The sequence below is a fragment of the Pristiophorus japonicus genome, chromosome 15 (assembly GCF_044704955.1).
Source record: "Pristiophorus japonicus isolate sPriJap1 chromosome 15, sPriJap1.hap1, whole genome shotgun sequence".
Classification (NCBI taxonomy): domain Eukaryota; kingdom Metazoa; phylum Chordata; class Chondrichthyes; family Pristiophoridae; genus Pristiophorus; species Pristiophorus japonicus.
Window position 1 is genome coordinate 158,164,113 of NC_091991.1, and position 20,860 is coordinate 158,184,972.

General features: G+C 44.4%; 1 protein-coding gene across 1 annotated transcript in view; it reads left to right on the forward strand.

Annotated features, from left to right (window-relative positions):
• Positions 1 to 16,413, forward strand: part of LOC139281621 (apolipophorins-like) — a 41,011-nt gene extending 24,598 nt beyond the window's left edge. Inside the window, exons 10-12 of the mRNA XM_070901766.1 lie at positions 3,975 to 4,144; positions 14,107 to 14,266; positions 16,259 to 16,413. Of these exons, the coding sequence (XP_070757867.1) occupies positions 3,975 to 4,144; positions 14,107 to 14,266; positions 16,259 to 16,413 (485 nt within the window). The remainder of the gene's footprint in view (positions 1 to 3,974; positions 4,145 to 14,106; positions 14,267 to 16,258) is intronic.
• The last annotated feature ends 4,447 nt before the right edge of the window (positions 16,414 to 20,860 follow it).

Consider the following 20,860-nt stretch of genomic DNA (forward strand, 5'->3'; position numbering starts at 1 on the left):
TCGGGGATAGGAAGAGCGGCCCTCATACGTTTAGCATCTGTTTATCAAATTTTTGCAATCACTTTGTTTCCTGCTGATAGTCTCAAGCCAGGCTCCATCGTCTGTGGTCCATAGCAAAGTAAATAAAATGATTCAGAATTCCTTTCTCCTCTGACAATTACATTTGAGCGGATATCTAAAACTCGATCCAGATGGGTAGAAGGAAAGCTGCATTGTCCTATTGTTCAATAAGTGAGGAGGGGCTAGCAGCCATCCAGGTGTTTGAATCGTTAAACCTGATCACTGGAAGGAGACAAAGCTAATCACTAGTTTACTGCTGACAAAGCCGGGATGTGAAACTCCTGAAGCACAGGCAATCGCTGGACCGAAATGGCCCACCGCCCGAAACAAGTCGCACCTACCATTTCCGAATGTTCTGGCTGCCCCAATGCATGGGGCGGCGAACCAGAGAAGTTCAGCACCGTGATTTTTTTGGGAGCGGGGTGGAAGTGGCCTCATCATTGGGGCGGAAGTGGGGGCAGGGGAGAGTGGCCATCACTAGCGGGCCGGAAGTGGGGGCGAGGCGGAGTGGCCATCACTAGCGGGCCAGAAGTGGGGGCGGAGCTGAGTGGCCGACACTTGAATTCATCAGTGCCGCACGGATAACGTCATTGCGCTGGCGCATCATGATGTCCCCCCCCATCAGTTAAAGGGGAGGGCCGCTGTGAACTCTGCAGCCACTTTAGTGGCAAAGACTGGGTCATCAAGAAAGGTTTCAGCTGGGGCCAGCGGCCTGGCCCCCAAAAGGGGTTATCAGGCTGCCTGTTGGTGGCCCGGCCGAACTCGCGGCCATAATTCTTGACCCGACCTGGCCGACAAAAAAAATAACATGGCGTCGTTGGCAGCGCCACTTCCCCTTTAAGGGCGGCCATGCCACCCAGCCACAGAGAGAGTACCGACAGCAAAAGCTGTCAGGGGCACCGATCCGCGGGGCAATTCCAGGAAAGGGGCAATTTCCCGCGGGGCAATTTTGGGACGAGGTCGCCACTGGTCGGTATGGGGTCGGCGAGTGCACGCCACGGCGGGAAAACGGGTGGAGTGCTCCCCTACACCACTCCAAACCTGAGGAAGGGCAATTTTTAAAATGGCAGCCCCTCCACGGAGACTTGGAGGCCTTTCCGCACCGACCCATGACCGCTGCTTTCAGGCAGCCAGGAGCCTTATAGAAAGGGGCAATTTCGGCCTCTCTGTGTTTTAAATTCAGCCGATTGGCAGCTTCATATAATGGTGAAAGATACCCTTTTTGTTTCTTTTATCCTAGTGTGACCTGCAAAGAGCATGTGAGGTTTATTTGACCCAAGCCTTCAGTCGTTCTTTCGTGGTTCTCCGCTTGCCAAGCAGATGAATGAGCTGAGGCTAGTGGAAAATGCCCTGTAAAAATAAAAATTCACATGAAGACTTCGGCCGGAATTTCCTGGAGCGCTCTTAGCAGAAATGGCACTGGAAGTTATACCGTTGTCTGCGCGATCTTGCCAACTGGAACCTACACCCAAATTTCCTGTGGAAACAAATGGCACAACTCTGCTCCGGCACTACAGTTACACTGAAATGTTCCAGGAAATTCCAGGCCTATATATTGTGGGCGTCAGAACTAAAGGGGGAATGCTCCTGCTGTTGACCTCCTGGGTCACCTTCAGCCATGCCGCCTTTGTGGCAGTGGCAGGTTTCTTCCTCCCATTGCTGGGGAAGCGTATCTCCCTCCGGCTCCTCACAGCCCCCAGCAGCACCTCAAGGGAGGTTTCATTGAAGCGGGGCGCAGCCTTTGAACGTCCGGTTATCCATCATCACATCTTGTCTTCTCTTGTTTCCAACTCCACCTCATCCAAATTCCACCTTTTGGATTGGCCCTCTAAATACTGGAGTTGAGATTGCATCATCTGAGTCCTCATCGCCAATGCTCCCAGTAATTTTTTTTGCCGCATGCGGCCCCTTTAAGGGCGGCATGGGCCAATCAAAATACCGTGTATGCGCGGTTTTCACATTCAATACCGGCTGCCTGGGATCCCTGTAGCCGCGCCGCGTACAGGGAGCATTGCTCATCACGCCAGCTGCCACGCAATCAATCCCAAACCCGGAAGTAAAATGATAACGAGGTGGCTGTGTTTAAATAGCTCGGACAGACGCGCTGAACCTACTTCCAAGTTTCCCACATATCGGAGCTAACCCTTCCCCTCCCATTGCACCTCCGAGTTAATATCGGGCAAAGTACCTGCACGACTTCCAACATTTACTAGAGTTCGGAAACTTTTATTTATTTCCTTAAATATTCAGTAAGTCCTTTAGTCAAATGAGATCTATTTATAGATTATAGCCGAAGTTGAGACAACCAGACAGATGGTATTTTTTCAACAATAGAGCACCCTTAACATAGAAATGGCCCAAGGCGCTTCACGGAGGCATAGTCACAAAAAAAAATGGATGGTGAGCCAAAGAATGCGATATTAAGAGGTGTATAAGTGGGTTTAAGGTGGGTGTTGAAAGAGGAGCAGAAGCTGGAAAAGTGAAGGGGTTTAGGGAAGGGCTTCTGGAGTGGTGAGGAGAATAGAATTAGTGGCACGGGTACAGAGTTTGTGGAAGGGCCCAAAGGCAATGACATTGTTCTTCCCAATGTGAGTTGGAGGAACTTGTGACTCATTCAATATTAGATGACCAGCAGTTTTGACAACACAGAGACAGCGGAGAGATAGCGGAGAGGTCGACCTGGGTGTCATCAGTGTATCATCAGCATCATCGGCAGTCCCTCGGAATCGAGGAAGACTTGCTTCCACTCCTGAAGTGAGTTCTTTGGTGGTTGAACAGTCCAATACGAGAGTCACAGTCCCTGTCACAGGTGGGACAGATCGTCATTGAGGGAAAGGGAGGGTGGGACTGGTTTGCCGCACGCTCTTTCCGCTGCCTGCGCTTGATTTCTGCATGCTCTCGGCGTTGAGACTCGAGGTGCTCAGCGTCCTCCCGGATGCACTTTCTCCACTTCGGGCGGTCTTTGGCCAGGGACTCCCAGGCATCAGTGGGGATGTCGCACTTTATCAGGGAGGCTTTGAGGATGTCCTTGTAACGTTTCTGCTGCCCACCTTTGGCTCGTTTGCAGTGAAGGAGCTCCGCGTAGAGCACTGACTCCATGTCTGCAAATGATATCGCCAAGGTGGCAGCACGTAGATGAAGAAGAGAAGGCTAAGGATAGATTCTTGGGGGACTCTGGATATAATGGTACGGAGACAGGAAAATAAGCCGTTATTGGAGATTCTCTGGCTACAATCAGATAAGTTAGAGCAAGGGCAGTCACACTGATTTGGACAGCCGATTTGATATTCAATCTGTAGCTGTTGAAGCTCTAAGTCTTACAGAAGCTGCTTGATTTCTGCTCCACAACATTGATGGCTACAGAGAAACAACTGTACACAGTTGCGATGGTTGGGGAAGGCCACCAATGCAGAAACATCATTGCTGGACAAATGGCCAGTCCAGTTGCATCCAGAAAAATGATGTCTGGCGCTGCCAAAGGCAGTGTTTGGATTTGCCAGTGCTGCCATCTTTGGAGAAGCCCGAAAAACCACCTCTTGAGGTGCTTCCTGGCAGTTCGGGAGACAGTAAGACCTTTACACTAAAGCATTGCTGCCGATGTCAGAGCTGCTGTCTGCAGCACCACTACAATGTAATTAGGTCATTAGTAAATTGAATTACTCTGTTTAATTCATCCATTTACTAATGCACTGCATGAGCAAAATATGTTTACTGGACCTTCACTTTAATATGTGATTTCTGACAAATGGTGATTATTCATGGATTCCGCTCTAATAGCAAAAACATGTCCTTCAATGACATTACCCTTGCTGTAGCATACATTTTGGTGAGCCTTATGGAGATGATGCAGTTCCCAAGTTTTATGCCTTACGCCTACACACTACTTAAAAATTACATTTTGTTTCCCTGTGCAGTCTCTAGACAAATTGGATGGCAGATTTGTTCCGAAATGTCATATCCCTCGGGAACCTCTGGCCCTGCGTTTCCACTGTCTGGCCCTGCTGAAGTGTCGGTTATGCTAATAAAGCGCGACAAAGGACTGCAGCAGTACCTGCTGGAGGCAGCATACTCCTACGTTACACAGGTACAGATTGAAGGTGATTGGCAAAAGAACCAGAGGAGACATGAGGGAAAACTATTTTATCAAATGAGTGGTTAGGATCTGGAATGCACTGCCTGATAGGGTGGTGGAAACAGGTTCAATAGTAGCCTTCAAAAGGGAATTGGATAAATACTTGAAGGGGAAAAAAATGGCAGGGATACGGGGAAAGAGCAGGGGGAGTGGGACTAACTGGATTGCTCTTCGAAAGCCGGCACAGACTCGATGGGCCAAATGGCCTCCTTCTATGCTGTACTATTCTATGATTCTATGATCTTCCCCTTCCTGTACCGGGCAAACAAGAATTAAGTGGCCCCCAGCAGCTACCAGCTTCAGGCCCTAAAATGAGCTGCGCAGCCTCCGTGAAGGTAACCACGCTGAACTAAAATAAATGCCAGTCAGTGCAGTAGCTGGAACAAGACAGTCACCTGTTGTCCTGGTGCTGTAAGTGAAATACTATCCCTCACACTGCTAATTTTACTGATTTGTGGCTTCCAAGAGGAAGAAGTGTTCAGAGAATTTGAATCAGCCAGTTAAGTGGCTTGAATTGTAAGCAAATTAAGGACTTGACACTAAGAATAATATTTTGCTATAAACCAGCTTGTAACTTTTACTGCAGTTTACAGTTAAAATATAACGTGGCAACACACACATTCTGTCCTCAGATCCATTCAGACCCGACCCCATAAAAGTTCTCAGACCTGTTGGAATGGCCCCGATATTAATGGGGAGGGGAGGGGGAGCACGGATGCTGGAGGTGGAGGCCCGTGCGATCTTAATGACAGGACCTCATTAAAATAAAATGCTGCAGTCTCCCGCCTGACAGCCGGCCAGATTAGCGGCCTGGTGACAGCCTGACTGGCGGGTGGGAGAGCAAACAAGAGACAGGAGGCCGCAGCCAGGGTCACGTGGGGACGGCTCCCCGGCAGCTCGTGGGGAGGAAAGCTCGGGGGTTACGATTGGGGGTGTGGGAGGGGAGACTCAAAAGAGCAGCTTAACATAGGGTCAGGGCAGGAAGCAAGTGGAATCAGTGGGGATTAACTGACACACGTTATTTTAACTGCCCACCCTCCACCCCCTGCCTGTTTCCATCAGATGGAGGCAGTTAAAATCAGGGTCAATGTGTCACTACTTTTATTTTCCAATGACACTGCAAAACGTCTACTTCAAACAGACTATGGGTTGCCAGGCCATTAGATTGCAGCTCAATAATAAGTAAAACTGTCTTATGAATAATGAGATGCCATTGAGTGAACGTCAAGAATATTCCACTGTGATTTTACAAAGCCATGAGAAGCTCTCAATGGGATTACAGCCTCATAATTCTCTTGGAGGTATTCCTTATTATCTATTTATTGAATTGCAGCCAATTTAGTAGTTTTCGTTTTGACCCGTGAGAATAAAAAGAGTTATCTGAAGCCAAAAGTAGCTCTGTGACTCTGTTTTGTTCAGCTTAAGTTCTGTAATATAATGACACATTCCATTATTCTACATTTCAGTACGGACCATTTGAGTTGTTTGAACTTTGTCAGTGTAGTTGACAAATGGAAAGCTATGAGAATGATTTGATCATTTAATTAAGATTTTGCTGGAATAATATTCGAGCATTATATTCATAAGCAGCTCTTCCCATTGCTCCTTCGGAATTTGTGAGAAAAATCTAATATCAGGCTGTAAGCTTAGCAGTGTACGTGTCTGTTGTCTGCATTGCTGTTCTATCGCACTGTTGGTCAGCTGGAGACTGCTCAAATTGGACAAATTATTCATGCCAAGAAAATTCAGACCCGTAGTATGTTTGAAGGTTTTTTTTTACAGTTTATAAAAAAACCCTTATTATTGCGTTTTTACTCCTTACAGAAATGAGACCATATTTGCCTGGGTTTATTGATGTTTATGCAGAAGTAGATTTCAGTAAACTGATGAGCAAGACTGTGAGAAAGAACATAAGAACATAAGAAATAGGAACAGGAGTGGGCTATTTGGCCCCTCGAGCCTGATCCGCCATTTAATAAGATCATGGCTGATCCGATCATGGACTCAGCTCCACTTCCCAGCCCACTCCCTATAACCCTTTATCCCCTTATCGTTTCAGAAACTTCTATTTCTGTCTTAAATTTATTCAATGTCCCAGCTTCCACAGCTCTCTGAGGCAGCGAATTCCACAGATTTACAAACCTCAGAGAAGAAATTTCTCCTCATCTCTGTTTTAAATGGGCGGTCCCTTATTCTAAGATCATGCCCTCTAGTTCTAGCCTCCCCCATCAGTGGAAACATCTTCTCTACATCCATTTTGTCAAGCCCCCTCATAATCTTATACGTTTCGATAAGATCACCTCTCATTCTTCTGAATTACAATGAATAGTTGTAAATCTGTGGAATTCTCTGCCCTAGAGAGCTGTGGAGGCTGGGTCATTGAATATATTTAAGGCAGAGATAGACAGAGTTTTGAGCTCAAGGGGCCGTATGGCCTACTCCTGTTCCTATTTCTTATGTTCTTATGTAGTCCTCTCAGAGAAGAAATTCCTCCTCATCTTAGTTTTAAATTCTGAAACTATGCCCCCCTAGTTTTAGTTTCCCCTATGAATGGAAATATCCTCTCTGCATCCACCTTGTCGAGACCCCTCATTATCTTATATGTTTTGATAAGATCACTTCTCATCTTTCTAAACTCCAATGAGTACAGGCCCAATCTACTCAACCTATCTTCATAAGTCAACCCCCTCATCTCCGGAATCAACCTAGTGAAGCTTCTCTGAACTGCCTCCAATGCAAGTATATCCTTCCTTAAATACGGAGGAAGGAGACCAAAACTGAACGCAGTATTCTAGGTGTAACCTCACCAATACCCTGTACAGTTGTAGAAGGACTTATCTGCTTTTATACTCCACCCACCTTGCAATAAAGGCCAATATTCCATTTGCCTTCCTGATTACTTGCTGTACCTGCATACTAACTTTTTGTGTTTCATGCACAAGTACCCCCAGGTCCCTCTGTACTGCAACACTTTGCAATTTTTCTTCATTTAAATTATAATTTGCTTTGCTATTTTTTTCTGCCAAAGTGGATAACCTCACATTTTCCCTCATTATACTCTATCTGCCAAATTGTTGTCCACTCACTTAGTATGTCTATATCCCTTTGCAGATTTTTTGTGTCCTCCTCACAATTTGCTTTCCCACCCAACTTTGTATCATCAGCAAACTTGGCTACATTACACTCTGTCCCTTCATTCAAGTCATTAATATAGATTGTAAATAGTTGAGGCCCCAGCACCGATCCCTGTGGCACCCTACTAGTTACTGTTTGCCAACCGGAAAATGACCCATTTATCCCGACTCTCTTTTCTGTTAGTTAGCCAATCCTCTATCCATGCTAATATATTGCCCCCAACCCCGCGAACTTTTATCTTGTGCAATAACCTTTTATGTGGCACCTTATCAAATGCCTCTGAAAATCCAAATACACCACATTCACTGGAACCTCCTTATCCACTCTGCTCATTATAACCTCAAAGAACTCCAGAAAATGAGGCAAACATGATTTCCCTATCATAAAACCACTGACTCTGCTTGACTGAATTATGCTTTTTCAAATGTCCTGCTTCTGCTTCCTTAATAATGGACTGCAGCATTTTCCCAACAACAGATGTTAGGCTAATTGGTCTATAGTTTCCTGCTTTCTGTCTGCCTCCTTTTTTAAATAGGGGTGTTATATTTGCCATTTTCCAATCTGCTAGGACTTCCCCAGAATCCAGGGAATTTTGGTAGATTATCACCAATATATCCACTATCTCTGCAGTGACTTCGTTTAAGACCCTAGGATGCAAGCCATCAGGTTGAGGGGACTTGTCCACCTTTAGTCCCATTATTTTACCTAGTACTACTTCTTTAGTGATTGTTTTTAGTTCCTCCCTCCCTATAGCCTCTTGATTATCCATTATTGGGATGTTTTTAGTGTCTTCTACCGCGAAGACCGATACAAAGTATTTTTTCAACATCTCTGCCATTTCCCTGTTCCCCATTATTAATTCTCCAGTCTCATCCTCTAAGGGATCAACATTTACTTTAGCCACTCTTTTCCTTTTTATGTACCTGTAGAAACTCTTACTGTCTGTTTTTATATTTTGTGCTAGTTTACTTTCATAATCTATCTTCCTTCTCTTTATTATTTTTTTTAGTCGTTCTTTGCTGGCTTTTAACATTTTCCCAATCTTCAGGCTTCCCACAAGTCTTGGCCACATTGTATGCCCTTGTTTTCAATTTGATACCATCCTTTACTTCCTTAGTTAGCCACGGATGGTTATCCCTTCTCTTACAATCTTTCCTTTTCATTGGAACATATTTTTGTTGAGAGTTATGAAATATCTCCTTAAATGTTTGCCACTGCTCATCAACCGTCCCACTCTTTAATCTATTTTCCCAGTCCACTTTAGCCAACTCTGCCCTCATACCTTTGTAGTTTTCTTTATTTAAACTTAGGACACTGGTTTGAGATCCAACTTTCTCACCCTCCAACTGAATTTGAAATTCAGTCATGCTACGGTCACTCATTCCTAGAGGATCCTTTATTAGGATTTACTTCAAAGTGTTCAAGAAATTTTCTGCCAATGTTGCTAAGCTGAGATGGGATTAGTCACTTGAAGGAAACAGCTACTTGAAGGTAAATCAGTGTCATAGCAGTGGGAGGCATTCAGGAGGAGATTCTGATGGTTCAGAGCAAGTATGTTCCCTTAAAGAAAAAGGATGGGACTAACAAATCTAGAGCCCCCTGGATGTCAAGGGACATACAGGGTAGGATAAAGAAAAACGGAGGCTTATGACAGATACCCAGGGCTCAATATTGCAGAATCTTTAGAAGAGTATAGAAAGTTCAAGGGTACAATTAAAAAGGAAATGAGCAAAGCAAAGAGAGAGCATGAAAAAATGTTGGCAAGTAAAATCAAGGAAAACCCAAAGATGTTTTATAAATACATTAAGAGCAAGAGGATAGCTAAAAAAAGAAGAGGGCCTAATAGAGACCATAAAGGTAATGTGTGTGTGGAGGTGGAATACGTGAGTATGGTTCTTAATGAATACTTTGTGTCTGTTTTCTCAAAAGAGAGGGGCGATGTAGACATTACAATCAGGGAGGAGGAGTGTGAAATATTAGATTAAATAAACATAGTGAGAGAGGAAGTATTAAGGGGCTTAGCAGATAGTGGATAAATCCCCAGGCCCGGATGAAATGTATCCCAGGCTGTTCAGAGAAGCAAAAGAGGAAATAGTAGAGGCTCTAACCATCATTTTCCAATCCTCTCTGGCTACAGGTGTGGTGCCGGAAAGGGATAGACTGAGTAATTACAGGCTAATCAGCCTAATCTCTGGTGGGAAAATTATTGGAAAAATTTTGAAGGACAGGATAAATCTTCATTTAGAAAAACACGGATTAATCAAGGACATTCAGCATGGATTTGTTAAGGGAAGATTGTGTCTGACTTACTTGATTGAATTGTTTAGAAACATAGAAAATAGGTGCAGGAGTAGGCCATTCGGCCCTTCGAGCCTGCACCACCATTCAATAAGATCATGGCTGATCATGCAACTTCAGTACCCCATTCCTGCTTTCTCTCCATACCCTTGATTCCTTTAGCCATTTGAGGAGGATTGATGAGGATAGTGCGTTTGATGTAGTACATATGGATTTTAGCAAGGCTTTTGATAAGGTCCCACATGGCAGACTGGTCACGAAAGTAAAAGCCCATGGGATTCAGGGAAAGGTGGCAAGTTGGATCCAAAATTAGTTCAGAGGCAGAAAGCAAAGGGTAATGGTTGATGGGGGTTTTTGTGACTGGATGGCTGTTTCCACTTGGGTTCTGCAGGGCTCAGTACTAGGTCCCTTGCTTTTTGTGTTCTATAGCAATGATTTGGACTTGACTGTAGTGGGTATGATTAAGAAGTTTTCAGATGATGCTAAAATCGGCTATGTGGTTGATAATGAAGAAGAAAGCTATAGACTGCAGGAAGATTTCAATGAACTGGTCAGGTGGGCAGAACAGTGGCAAATGGAATTCAATCCAGAGAAGTGTGAAGTAATGCATTTGGGTAAGGCTAACAAGGCAAAATGGTAGGATGCTGAGAAGTGTAGAGGAGCAAAGGGACCTTGGAGTGCAGATCCCTGAAGGTAACAAACCAGGTAGATAAGGTGGTTAAGAAGGCATACAGAATACTTGCCTTTATTAGCCGAGGCATAGAATACAAGAGCAGGGAGGTTATGCTTGAGCTGTATAAAACTGGTTAGGCCACAGCTGGAGTACTGCATGCAGTTCTGGTCACCGCAGTACAGGAAGAACGAGATTGCACTGGAGAGGATACAGAGAAGTTTTACGAGGATGTTGCCAGGACTGGAAAATTTTAGCTATGGGTTTGTTTTCTTTGGAACAGAGGAGGCTGAGGGGAGATCTTATTGAGGTGTATAAAATTATGAGGGGCCTAGAAAGAGTGGTTAGCAAGGACCTATTTCCTTTAACAGAGTGGTCAACAACCAGGGGGCATAGATTTAAAGTAATTAATAGGAGGTTTAGAGGGGATTTGAGGGGAAATTTCTTCACTCAGAGGGTAGTGGGGGTCTGGAACTCACTGCCTGAAAGGGTGGTAGAGACAGAAACCCTCATCACATTTTAAAAAGTGCTTGGATGTGCACTTGAAGTGCTACAATCTACAGGGCTACAGACCAAGAGCTGGAAAGTGGGATTAGGCTGGATAGATCTTGGTCGGCCGATGCAGACACGATGGGCCGAAATGGTCTCCTTCCGTGCTGCAAATTTCTATGATTCTCTGATTTACCACAGCTTTAAGCCTTGCTGCCATCTGTTTATGGAAAATGTTGAGAGTCAGTCTGGACCAAGGTGGACTGATTGCGCAGTGCACGATTAAAATTACAATTGGCTTCAGCACTGGCACACCTGTGAATGAGTTATACGGCAAAAAGAGCGGCATTTCTCATTTTCACTGGCTGCACTTTTCATCTCCACAGGAGAGGTGCAACAGACACTGCCTGTTCTCTCATTGTCCAGCTGGACTTTGAGGAGAGGGCAGCACCAGAGTGAGCCAACTGCCATGTGCAGCTGATCTTTCAGAATGGATACCGCTTCCTGGACCTCACAGAGGAAAAGTGTATGAGGAGGTTTGGGCTCAGGCTCAGAATCAGCAAGTGGTAATGGATGTGCCTCTGGTCCTCGCTGACATGCAGGGACAGTCACTTATCCACATTTCATTACCAATGGCACTGAAGGTCACCATTGCCACAGGATCTTTCCAGGCATTCACAGGGATAAAAAAGGAGCCGGTCTCTGTATTTAATTTCAAATTGACAGGCTAATAACTTTCTTTGAAAACAATAACTGGAGCCAAGTAGAAATTAGATAAATATTTGCTACATTCAAAAAGCTACAAATTGGACACATATCTGATTGAATCATACAACATGTTTATATTTGAATTGAGTGGCTTGGCTCCTCCTTCAATGAAATGCTTGGCAACCGACCGATTAATCATCAAAACAATGTGTTGAGTTTAGCTGGGACATGATTATTTGTGAGTGAATTGGTTTTTAAATCCCTTATGTACGATGTCAGAATTCAAAATCCAATACCCCAAGCTAAATCTTCGGCAAAATGCTTAATTTTTGTCACAATTCTGTTATGTGAAAATTCTGGGAGCCTGAAACAATTCACAAATATCTAATGACACGGAGATTAAACCAGCCTGTAAAATCCAGCCAGAGAAAATCACCTCTTGAGGTCGTTCGCGGTGCTCTGGAAACAGTAAGGCTGCCTCTTTCACACTGCAACACTGCTGTCAATGAAATAGGGAAATAGGGCGGGATGTATAACAAGTGACGCATTTTGCGCTCCATTGAATTTCGCCCTCCAACTCTTAAGTAATTATTTTTATATGAATACCCTAGTTATGAAGCTATTTTGAGAATATCTTAGTAAGCATGAAAACAGTGTTCAAGTTCATTCCCATTTTTTTTGTCCCTCCTTTGGTTAGTGTTAGGAATCTCTCCCTGAATGTTATGTATATACAGGCAACTCTTGATTATCCGGGGCCCTCGGGGATCGGGCTATTCCGGGTAAACGATTTTGCCGCTAGGGCGAGTGCGCAAACTTGCCAAGAATGTTTGGGTCCCAAATTTATACTTTGATGCTTTTCTGCTTCTGCTTCCAGGATGGGATTGTCCACCTATTCATTTTAATATAAAGTGAAGAGACTCATGTTATACTGTGTCTACTTTTTCTTAAAATGGCCAGTCTAAAGGCTTCAACCGCTGGAGGTTGAATGAGACTCGGCTTTCCTTACCCCCGAGGCCGGGCGGCACCCTCAGTGATTGTCTATGAGTCGAGTTGCAGAGGTGTCAGAAAACGGAAAGACGGCAGGGAAGGGAGGAAGAGTTGGATAAATCTTTTGCCCCTCTGAACTTGCTTCCAGCGTGATGGTCTGGACAGTGCCCAAAAAGAGCAGGTTTGGGATAACGTGAGGATGGGTCGCAGTTTGAGCGGACAGACTGTCCAGGTCCGAGTTACAGTAATCTGATTGACGAGTTTGATTGGAAGTTTTATAAATATATAATTTGGAATTAAAAAGGGACTCGTGTGCATCGGCTTGACTCCCGAACTGCGTGCCATCCCTAGTCATATTCCATTACTGGTTGGATCCATGCTTAGCGCACAGGACAGAATCACAGTGTTTAAAAGTGCCGTCCCAGCGGGTTCTCCGTTCGATCCGTGTACGGATAATCGAGAGTTGCCTGTATAACGTTCTTTCAATTAGAGGCAGGAAACGAGAATGTTTCCCAGTTTACTCAATCTTCAGAGCCAACATTAATGTTCTAGTTTATTTTATCGATTTGTTACGGGCTGGGTGAAATTTTTGGGTTTCCGGTTTTATAAAATAAACTGACGGTTTGAGAAATAATTGAAATGCTCAGTTACCCCGTGACCAGTGGACACTCAGTGCAACAGTGTGTTTCAGCACTAAAAACATTTGTTTATTTTTCTAATACCTCGAGGGAAACAAGGCCGAGCAGCAGGAAAGTTAAACGAAGACCTGGCCAAGTAATGAAAGTGTATGCTTGTTGGTGCAGTTCCTGCCCATCATTTAATCCAACTTGACTGAGTTTGCAAAATGGCAATCAGAAATCTTTCGGGAGTTGGAAGCCAATTCACACGATGACTGGGTTGTATTCAACCACCATCCAGATTGTCAATAGTGGAAACTAAAAGAGAACAAATACAAACATTGTCTTCTAAAGTTTATATTTTGTACACTTTAATAATCATCGAGCATCAAATTTGTTACTTTTGAGGGGAGGCCTGCACAACTCGTTGGTTCCTGTGATGCTTGTTCAATCCTCCGCATTTGCAGATGCATTTTATTTTCAATAACTTGCTAGTATCTCTGGGTTGCTATAATAAAAACAGAAACTGCTGGAAATCTCAGCGGGTCAGGCAGCATCCTCATTGAGGAGAGTGAAACAGAGTTAACGTTTCAGGTCGATGACCCTTCGTCAGAACTGCCGAATGTTCAAAAAGAACAGATTCTTAAAGAGTTATGGTTGCTACTTCATCATTGGAGCATGAAATTCATATCAGTATTTGTTTTAGAGAGGTGATTGTAATAATCAGCTGAGATCCGTCTCTAATTTACTGTTTTTCATCATCATTTATATTGTGCTAATATATGTAATTTTTTAGAGGATCCTGTAAAAAGTAAATGTACTCCATAACCCAAACAATAGTTAAAAATAATGCCATAATATAACATTACTGCAGCATTTTACCAAAAAATATTGATAGCAAATTGTATTTGAACACTTGCTTGTAGGCGGTTTCTTAAATATTGCCGTGACACATAGAACACTTCAGCCCTACACAGCACTTACCTAACAAATGTATTTTTCTCATCCAGAAGAACACCTGGTTACCTGCTGAGGCTGTACTGCATTTTTTTATGGGAACCCCACAGTCAAACATCAACCGGGATGTAGCCATTGACTTCCAGCTGAACTACTCAAAGAGGAAACTATCAGCCAAAATTATTCATCCAACGAAGAAGATAAAAATAGATGGTAAGCTATGTTGTGAAGCTTCAAATGTATAGAACTCTTACATTTTGCATAAGTCAAATAAGTAATGAAGTCCAGTGGAACTAATGCCATAACAGTTAGACTGCTCCTCACCATGGTAGTGGATTGATTATAAGGCCATATTCACAGAGACTACCCTGTTAGCTCCTATTTCTTAAGTGCATTGTCCTGGTAGATCAGAATCTTGCAGACACGGAGGGCCCAACATTCTGTCCCCAGTTTGTGTGAAAGGAGCTGACCTCGGGTGATATTGGGGTGCTATAATTGGTCTCCACACCTCTCGGCTAGGGAGGGAATTGCCATCTGCTGGCTGCTGCTGATTGAATCCCAACAAATCATCATCACAGGCAGTCCCTCGAAATCGAGGAAGACTTGCTTCCACTCTAAAAGTGAGTTACAGTCTCTGTCACAGGTGGGACAGATAGTGGTTGGAGGAAAGGGTGCGTGGGACAGGTTTGCCGCACGTTCCTTCCGCTGCATGCGCTTGTTTTCTGCATGCTCTCGGCGACGAGACTCGAGGTGCTTAGTGCCCTCCTGGATGCACTTCCTCCACTTTGGGCAGCCTTTGGCCAGGGCTTCCCAGGTGTCAGTGGGGGTGTTGCATTTTATCAAGGAGGCTTTGAGGGTGTCCTTGAAACATTTCCTCTGCCCACCTTGGGCTCCTACACGGCCCAACAAAGCAAGAGTCAGAGGGGCACGTTTTCCTCTTCTGGCTTCTGATGGTAAATAAGAGATTGGGAGTGGAGGAGTGCAAAAATTACCTGCCCAATTTTCTATCCATTTGTGCTAGGGATTATGGGGCGGTAACCATGGCGAGGCGGGACTTCCTGCCCCCAGTAACGAATTTGGGGTTATGGCCCCTGAGAGGAAGTGAAGGCGGTTTTGGGGTAGTAAGCATGTGACTGCAGCACGGCCTCTCCGCGTAGCGCTGACGCGAGCAGAGGGCCCTCCTCTTCCGTTAAAGGGAAGAGCACACTGTGAGCTCTGCAATGGGGCGAGGAGCCCCAACTAGGCCACCAAGGATGCGGGGTGCCGAAGCCGCAGCCATCGCGGCACAGCCCGGCGAAAAAAATAACGGACGGTTGGACCTTTCAGTTGCGCCTTAGAAACATAGAAACATAGAAAATAGGGGGAGGAGTAAGCCATTTGGCCCTTTGAGCATGCACCACCATTCGCTATGATCATGGCTGATCATTCACCTCAGTACCCCTTTCCTGCTTTCTCTCCATACCCCTTGATCCCCTTAGCCATAAGGGCCATATCTAACTCCCTCTTGAATATATCGAATGAACTGGCATCAACAACTCTCTGCGGTAGGGAATTCCACAGGTTAACAACTCTCTGAGTGAAGAAGTTTCTCCTCATCTCAGTCCTAAATGGCCTACCCCTTAGCCTAAGGCTGTGTCCCCTGGTTGTGGACTTCCCCAACATCGGGAACATTCTTCCTGAATCTAACCTGTCCCGTCCCGTCAGAATCTTATACGTTTCTGTGAGATCCCCTCTCATCCTTCTAAACTCCAGTGTATAAAGGCCCAGTTGATCCAGTCTCTCCTCATATGTCAGTCCAGCCATCCCTGGAATCAGTCTGGTGAACCTTCACTGCACTCCCTCAATAACAAGAACGTCCTTCCTCAGATTAGGAGACTAAAACTGAACACAATATTCCAGGTGAGGCCTCACCAAGGCCCTGTACAATTGCAGTAAGCCCTCCCTGCTCCTATACTCAAATCCCCTAGCTATGAAGGCCAACATGCCATTTGCCTTCTTCCTTCTGCCTTGAGATGTTTTTACTACGTTTCAGGCGCTATATAAATGCAAGCTGTTATTGTGGAGCCAAATATTTGTCCAGTTCCCTTTTTGAATTTAATTGACATGCTCTCTAATTACTTTTATTGGATGAAAGCTCGGTTCTAATACTGCATAGTATCCTGATGAGAGGCCGCGATTGCTTTTCTATTGCGTACTTCATTCTAGGAAGGTTGCCGTTATTGTGGCTGGATACTGCTCCACACCTGTACAAGAAAGCTTTCAAAGATTCAGCATCAGCAAACAAAATTCAGCAACATGCTCTGGAAAGTTTAACAATCCAGCTGCAGTCATATTGGCACAAGTGTTGTGCACACAGTTAATGCTCTTGATTTTGATTTTACAGGCGAGATTACAAAAGTGAAACACACACGCATGGGACTGCTGGAGGTTCTCATAGATGACAAAGACTTGTATTATGTTAAGGTACTGTTGGCATGTTGCTCTCTCAAAAATGCCTATGTTCAAATATATTTGCAGCAGATGTGTTTGCTTGATGTGTCAATGTGGATTGCTATTATTGCACCTGTCGGCTCAGAAGTCTAAATGGGAAGTTTCATTCCAGCATCAATCAATTTGTAACAGTCACTGCAAAGCCAGGGAGTCTGCCGTTAATTGCTGCTGCAGTTTTTGATTATATTCTGATTTAGAGTGAGCTGTGAATGTTTTCACCTGGCCCTCAAAATGCAGCAATATAAAGTACATGCAAATGGTTATCGGAGGACTTTGCATCCAGATTTGCTCTTCGAGAGCTGGGTGTGTTCAGGGGCAAAATGACCCACTAAAAACCTGGCACTACTGGTTTCCGACCTGCAGTTTAGGCGTGAAGGGGGTGAAATTGGTCTTGGCCAACAACAGAAAATGGGCATTAGTGAATGGGCAGCCCGTTTTACACCCTGTCCAACATTATTTTTCATTGGGCTTTAGATTCACCCAATCGCTCGTATTGCACTACTAACCAGGAGACATTTAATCCATGATCAGTCTCCAGGGACAGGCCGTTGTCGACATAGATCTTTATTTTTGACTTTTTGAATAGAATAAGGTTTTGCTGCTTCAGGACACACAGAATGCTGTTAGTATTGTACACTTCAAATTACATAAATCAAATGATTTAAATCAGGGTTTTGTGCCTTTGGGTGATTGTCACGACCGCCCATGTAACATGAGCACATGACAACTTAACAGGTCTGGCCTACTTTAACCTAATTCTTACATCAAGGTTGCTGGTGTTTCAGTTAGTGTTGAAATGTAGCTTTTTTTTGGCAGTGAACTGTTATCTACAAATGCATTGAACACATTGCATACTTTTCCCCCTATGTATTCATAACTTTTTATTGCTTCAGCTTTCTAAGTAAAACTTTCCTGACGTATTGACAATTGGCAACAGTACAAGTTGCAGCTAACAAAGTTGGGAAGATGTGAATCCCTTCGCTGCTCCCATAGAGCTGTGTTAATTGGATTAGGAGGATTCATTTATGAGTGGACGAAAAAAACAGGTACAACAATACCTTCAGGCAGTATGCTCACTGCCAGCAATACCTAAACAGCCATGTTTACAGATGATGCCACTCTTACCAGGGTATGTCAAAGGAGGCCTATCTTTGTTACCTCTGCTTCACTGTGGAGGCAGTAACCAAGCAACATCTTGTGTAGGCTGACTCAGAGACAACCACAAGGACAGGGGCAGCTATACCCATAGCTTTGAAAGTCACTCTGCCATTAGGCTTCTCTGCAACCAAACTTTTACCAGACACCGCCAGTCTGCAGTTTATACTCATATTCACATAGAATTAGAAATACATTGAATTTACACCACAGAAACGGACTCCCATCCTTGTTCATCTAACCGCATCAGCATATCCTTCTATTCCTTTCTCCCTCATGTACTTATCTAGCTTCCCCTTAAGTGCATCTGTGCTATTTGCCTCAAACACTCCATGTGATAGTGAGTTCCACATTCTAGCCTCAGCCTTCTCTCGTCTAGAGAAAAAGCAAGCCATGAACACATTATGATTGTATCCTGCAACTATCAGGATAGTAGAAGGCCCTGTAGACGGACCTCGGCCCTGTAGACAGACCCCGGCCCTGTAGATGGACCTTGGTCCTTTTTTGTCAAGGAATTCCTACGGTCCTATGTTTGCCAAAGAAAACAACCTTCTCACTTTCCCAGTGCAAAGGAGATACCAATTGCAGAGGGAACAGAACTGTTACCACCTGACAGTCTTCACCACTCCATCAATGTGCAAGTGGTTGCAGACCACAAAATATAATCCTGCACATTAATGTACATTATCCGGAGAATCTGTGTTAGTCAGCAGTCCAGGGTTTTTGCATTATTTGAAGAATGAATGAATGAATGGATGGATTGCTGTAGGGTGTCCTTTGCAGCCATTGTTTCTGATCCCATTGAGAACCCTGGGTGGTGTAGTGGGCAAGACACCGACCTTGCACCTCTAGGACCTGGGTTAAATCCATCCCAGAATGATGGTACAAAAGTCTCCTTTGTCTGCTGGCTTTAAAGGTTTTATGTGAAATTAGTCTGCGCACATTCAATCCAGTCAACTGGCAGTCTCACTACAGAGAGGCTAAAGGGAGTTCTCTTCCTAGGTTGGAGCTGAGGTATGTTGCTTTGGGCTGTACAATATCTGACCTAGGGGTGCTTGCCCTTTACACTGGGTGCCTGAAATGAGAAGGTTTCCATTCATTAGATTTGCGCAAATGGACAAACAAGATATCACTGGCACTAGTCACAATGGTCATATAAGAAATATGCTCTCTTTTTGTTTCCTCTGTCTTTTGGGCTCCCTGCAAATGATGTTAAGGCTGCCACTTGCTCCATGGTACTGTGCATTTTTGAAACCCCTCGAGTGTGAATGCAGTGATTTCTGAACTGTACTGCTGCACATTCTTCACAAGCTGTTATGGCTGCTCATGGCAGGCTGAAGGAACGTAGAAAAGGCCTTGCGCTTCTGCAGTAACTCTCGTCTAAAGTCAATCTGGCGGATGTGATTGTCCACCTGTTACACAGGAGTAGGCCATTCAGCCCCTCGACCTTGTTGTAGAACGCACAATGGACGGGAGATCCACTCCGCCAGATTTCCATCCATGTGGTGTCAGTGAAAATGACGGCCAATTTATCTTTCATGAAAACACATCCAGAACATAATGGGCCAACTACCAATGGTGCACACTGTCCTGCAACTGTACTATTGGCTACTTTATCAAATGTCTAATAATTTTACAGGGTTGAAAATGTTTTCTCATCATGCTTAACTCCCATCCAAAAGAGTCATGGAATTGGGTGTGTCTGCATTATTATAAAACGTGACTTATTCAGTTCCACAATGTCATCCTCCAGCTTAAGTCAATGCAAGTTATTTGGCAAGATACTGTTTCAGTATTACAGCCTTTTTATGTCTGGTTTTTATTCTAGGGATGGACAAACTTGCAAAGTCTTGATGGGGAGCAGATGTATTTCTCTCAGCTGGAAGCCAAATTTACAAAGCATGGGAATCCCATAATACTGTCTGGCAATGTAACCAGGGTCCCTGGACAGAAAATAGCATTTTTTGTATCACTCAACAATGTAATGAAAGAAACAGCTACTGTGTCAGGTTAGTACAATCAGAGAAATCTAGTGCATGCTTACAAGAGCAATCTCGGGCCCAGACAGAGATTGCAAAATAACATTTCTGGATTTTATGATATGGCACAAATAATGAAGTTTTATATGACCCTCTTTAGGGTTTTATTTGATCGTCTCTATTCCTGACCAATGATCAAAGCAAAACATTGTGATGATAAATGGATGTATTATGCCTCATATGTGGTCTCATCACCATGGAGATGTAAATTAGATTTTTACACGCATGAGGTCATCTTTATTCAGCTGCAGAAACAAGACTAAGTTTCTGCTCAGCCTACTTCCTGTCCCCAGGGAGCTGTAACAGATGCACCGTATCAGTCCCAAATACAATTCATTCCGCACTTAGCCGCGGAATTGTTAACGATAACAGCACTCATATTTATATTGTGCCTTTTCACATCAAAACCTGTCAAAGTACTTCACACAATCAACTACATTTTGAAGTTCAGTTACTGTTGTTCTGTTGGCAACAGTGTGCTGCGTGGTCATTTAAAAACTCTTTTACACCATGTCTCAATCTAAATCTCACAGACAGAAACACTTCCTGAAAGTTACCATTATACGCTAACACACTGCTGACCTTACCACCTCCATTTTTACAGAGGGTGCGGGAAGATGCATGGGAGCCCACGAGAGGGCGATGAACCTGGCGAGGCGGTTGGGGGGGGGGGAAGCCGGGGTTTCCCCAATGATCGGGGGTGGGGAAGAATGCCGGGGCTGGAGAGGCCTGTGGTCTCCTTGTCAGGCCTGCAGGGAGCACTCCTGCTCCTCCTGACCTACAAGGAGTTCAAAGATAGGCAATATTTTCATAGAATCATAGAAAGTTACAGCATGGAAGGAGGCCATTTCAGCCCATTGTGTCCGTGCCGGCCAACAAGAGGCGATCCAGCCTAATCCCACTTTCCAGCTCTAGGTCTGTAGCCCTGTTGGTTACGGCACTTCAAGTGCACATCCAAGTATGTTTTAAATGTGGTGAGGGTTTCTGCCTCTACCACCTTTTCAGGCATTGAGTTCCAGACCCCCACAACCCTCTGTGTAAAGAAATTTCCCCTCAAATCCCCTCTAAACCTTCTACCAATTACTTTAACTTTATGCTTCTGGTTGTTGACTCCTCTGCTAAG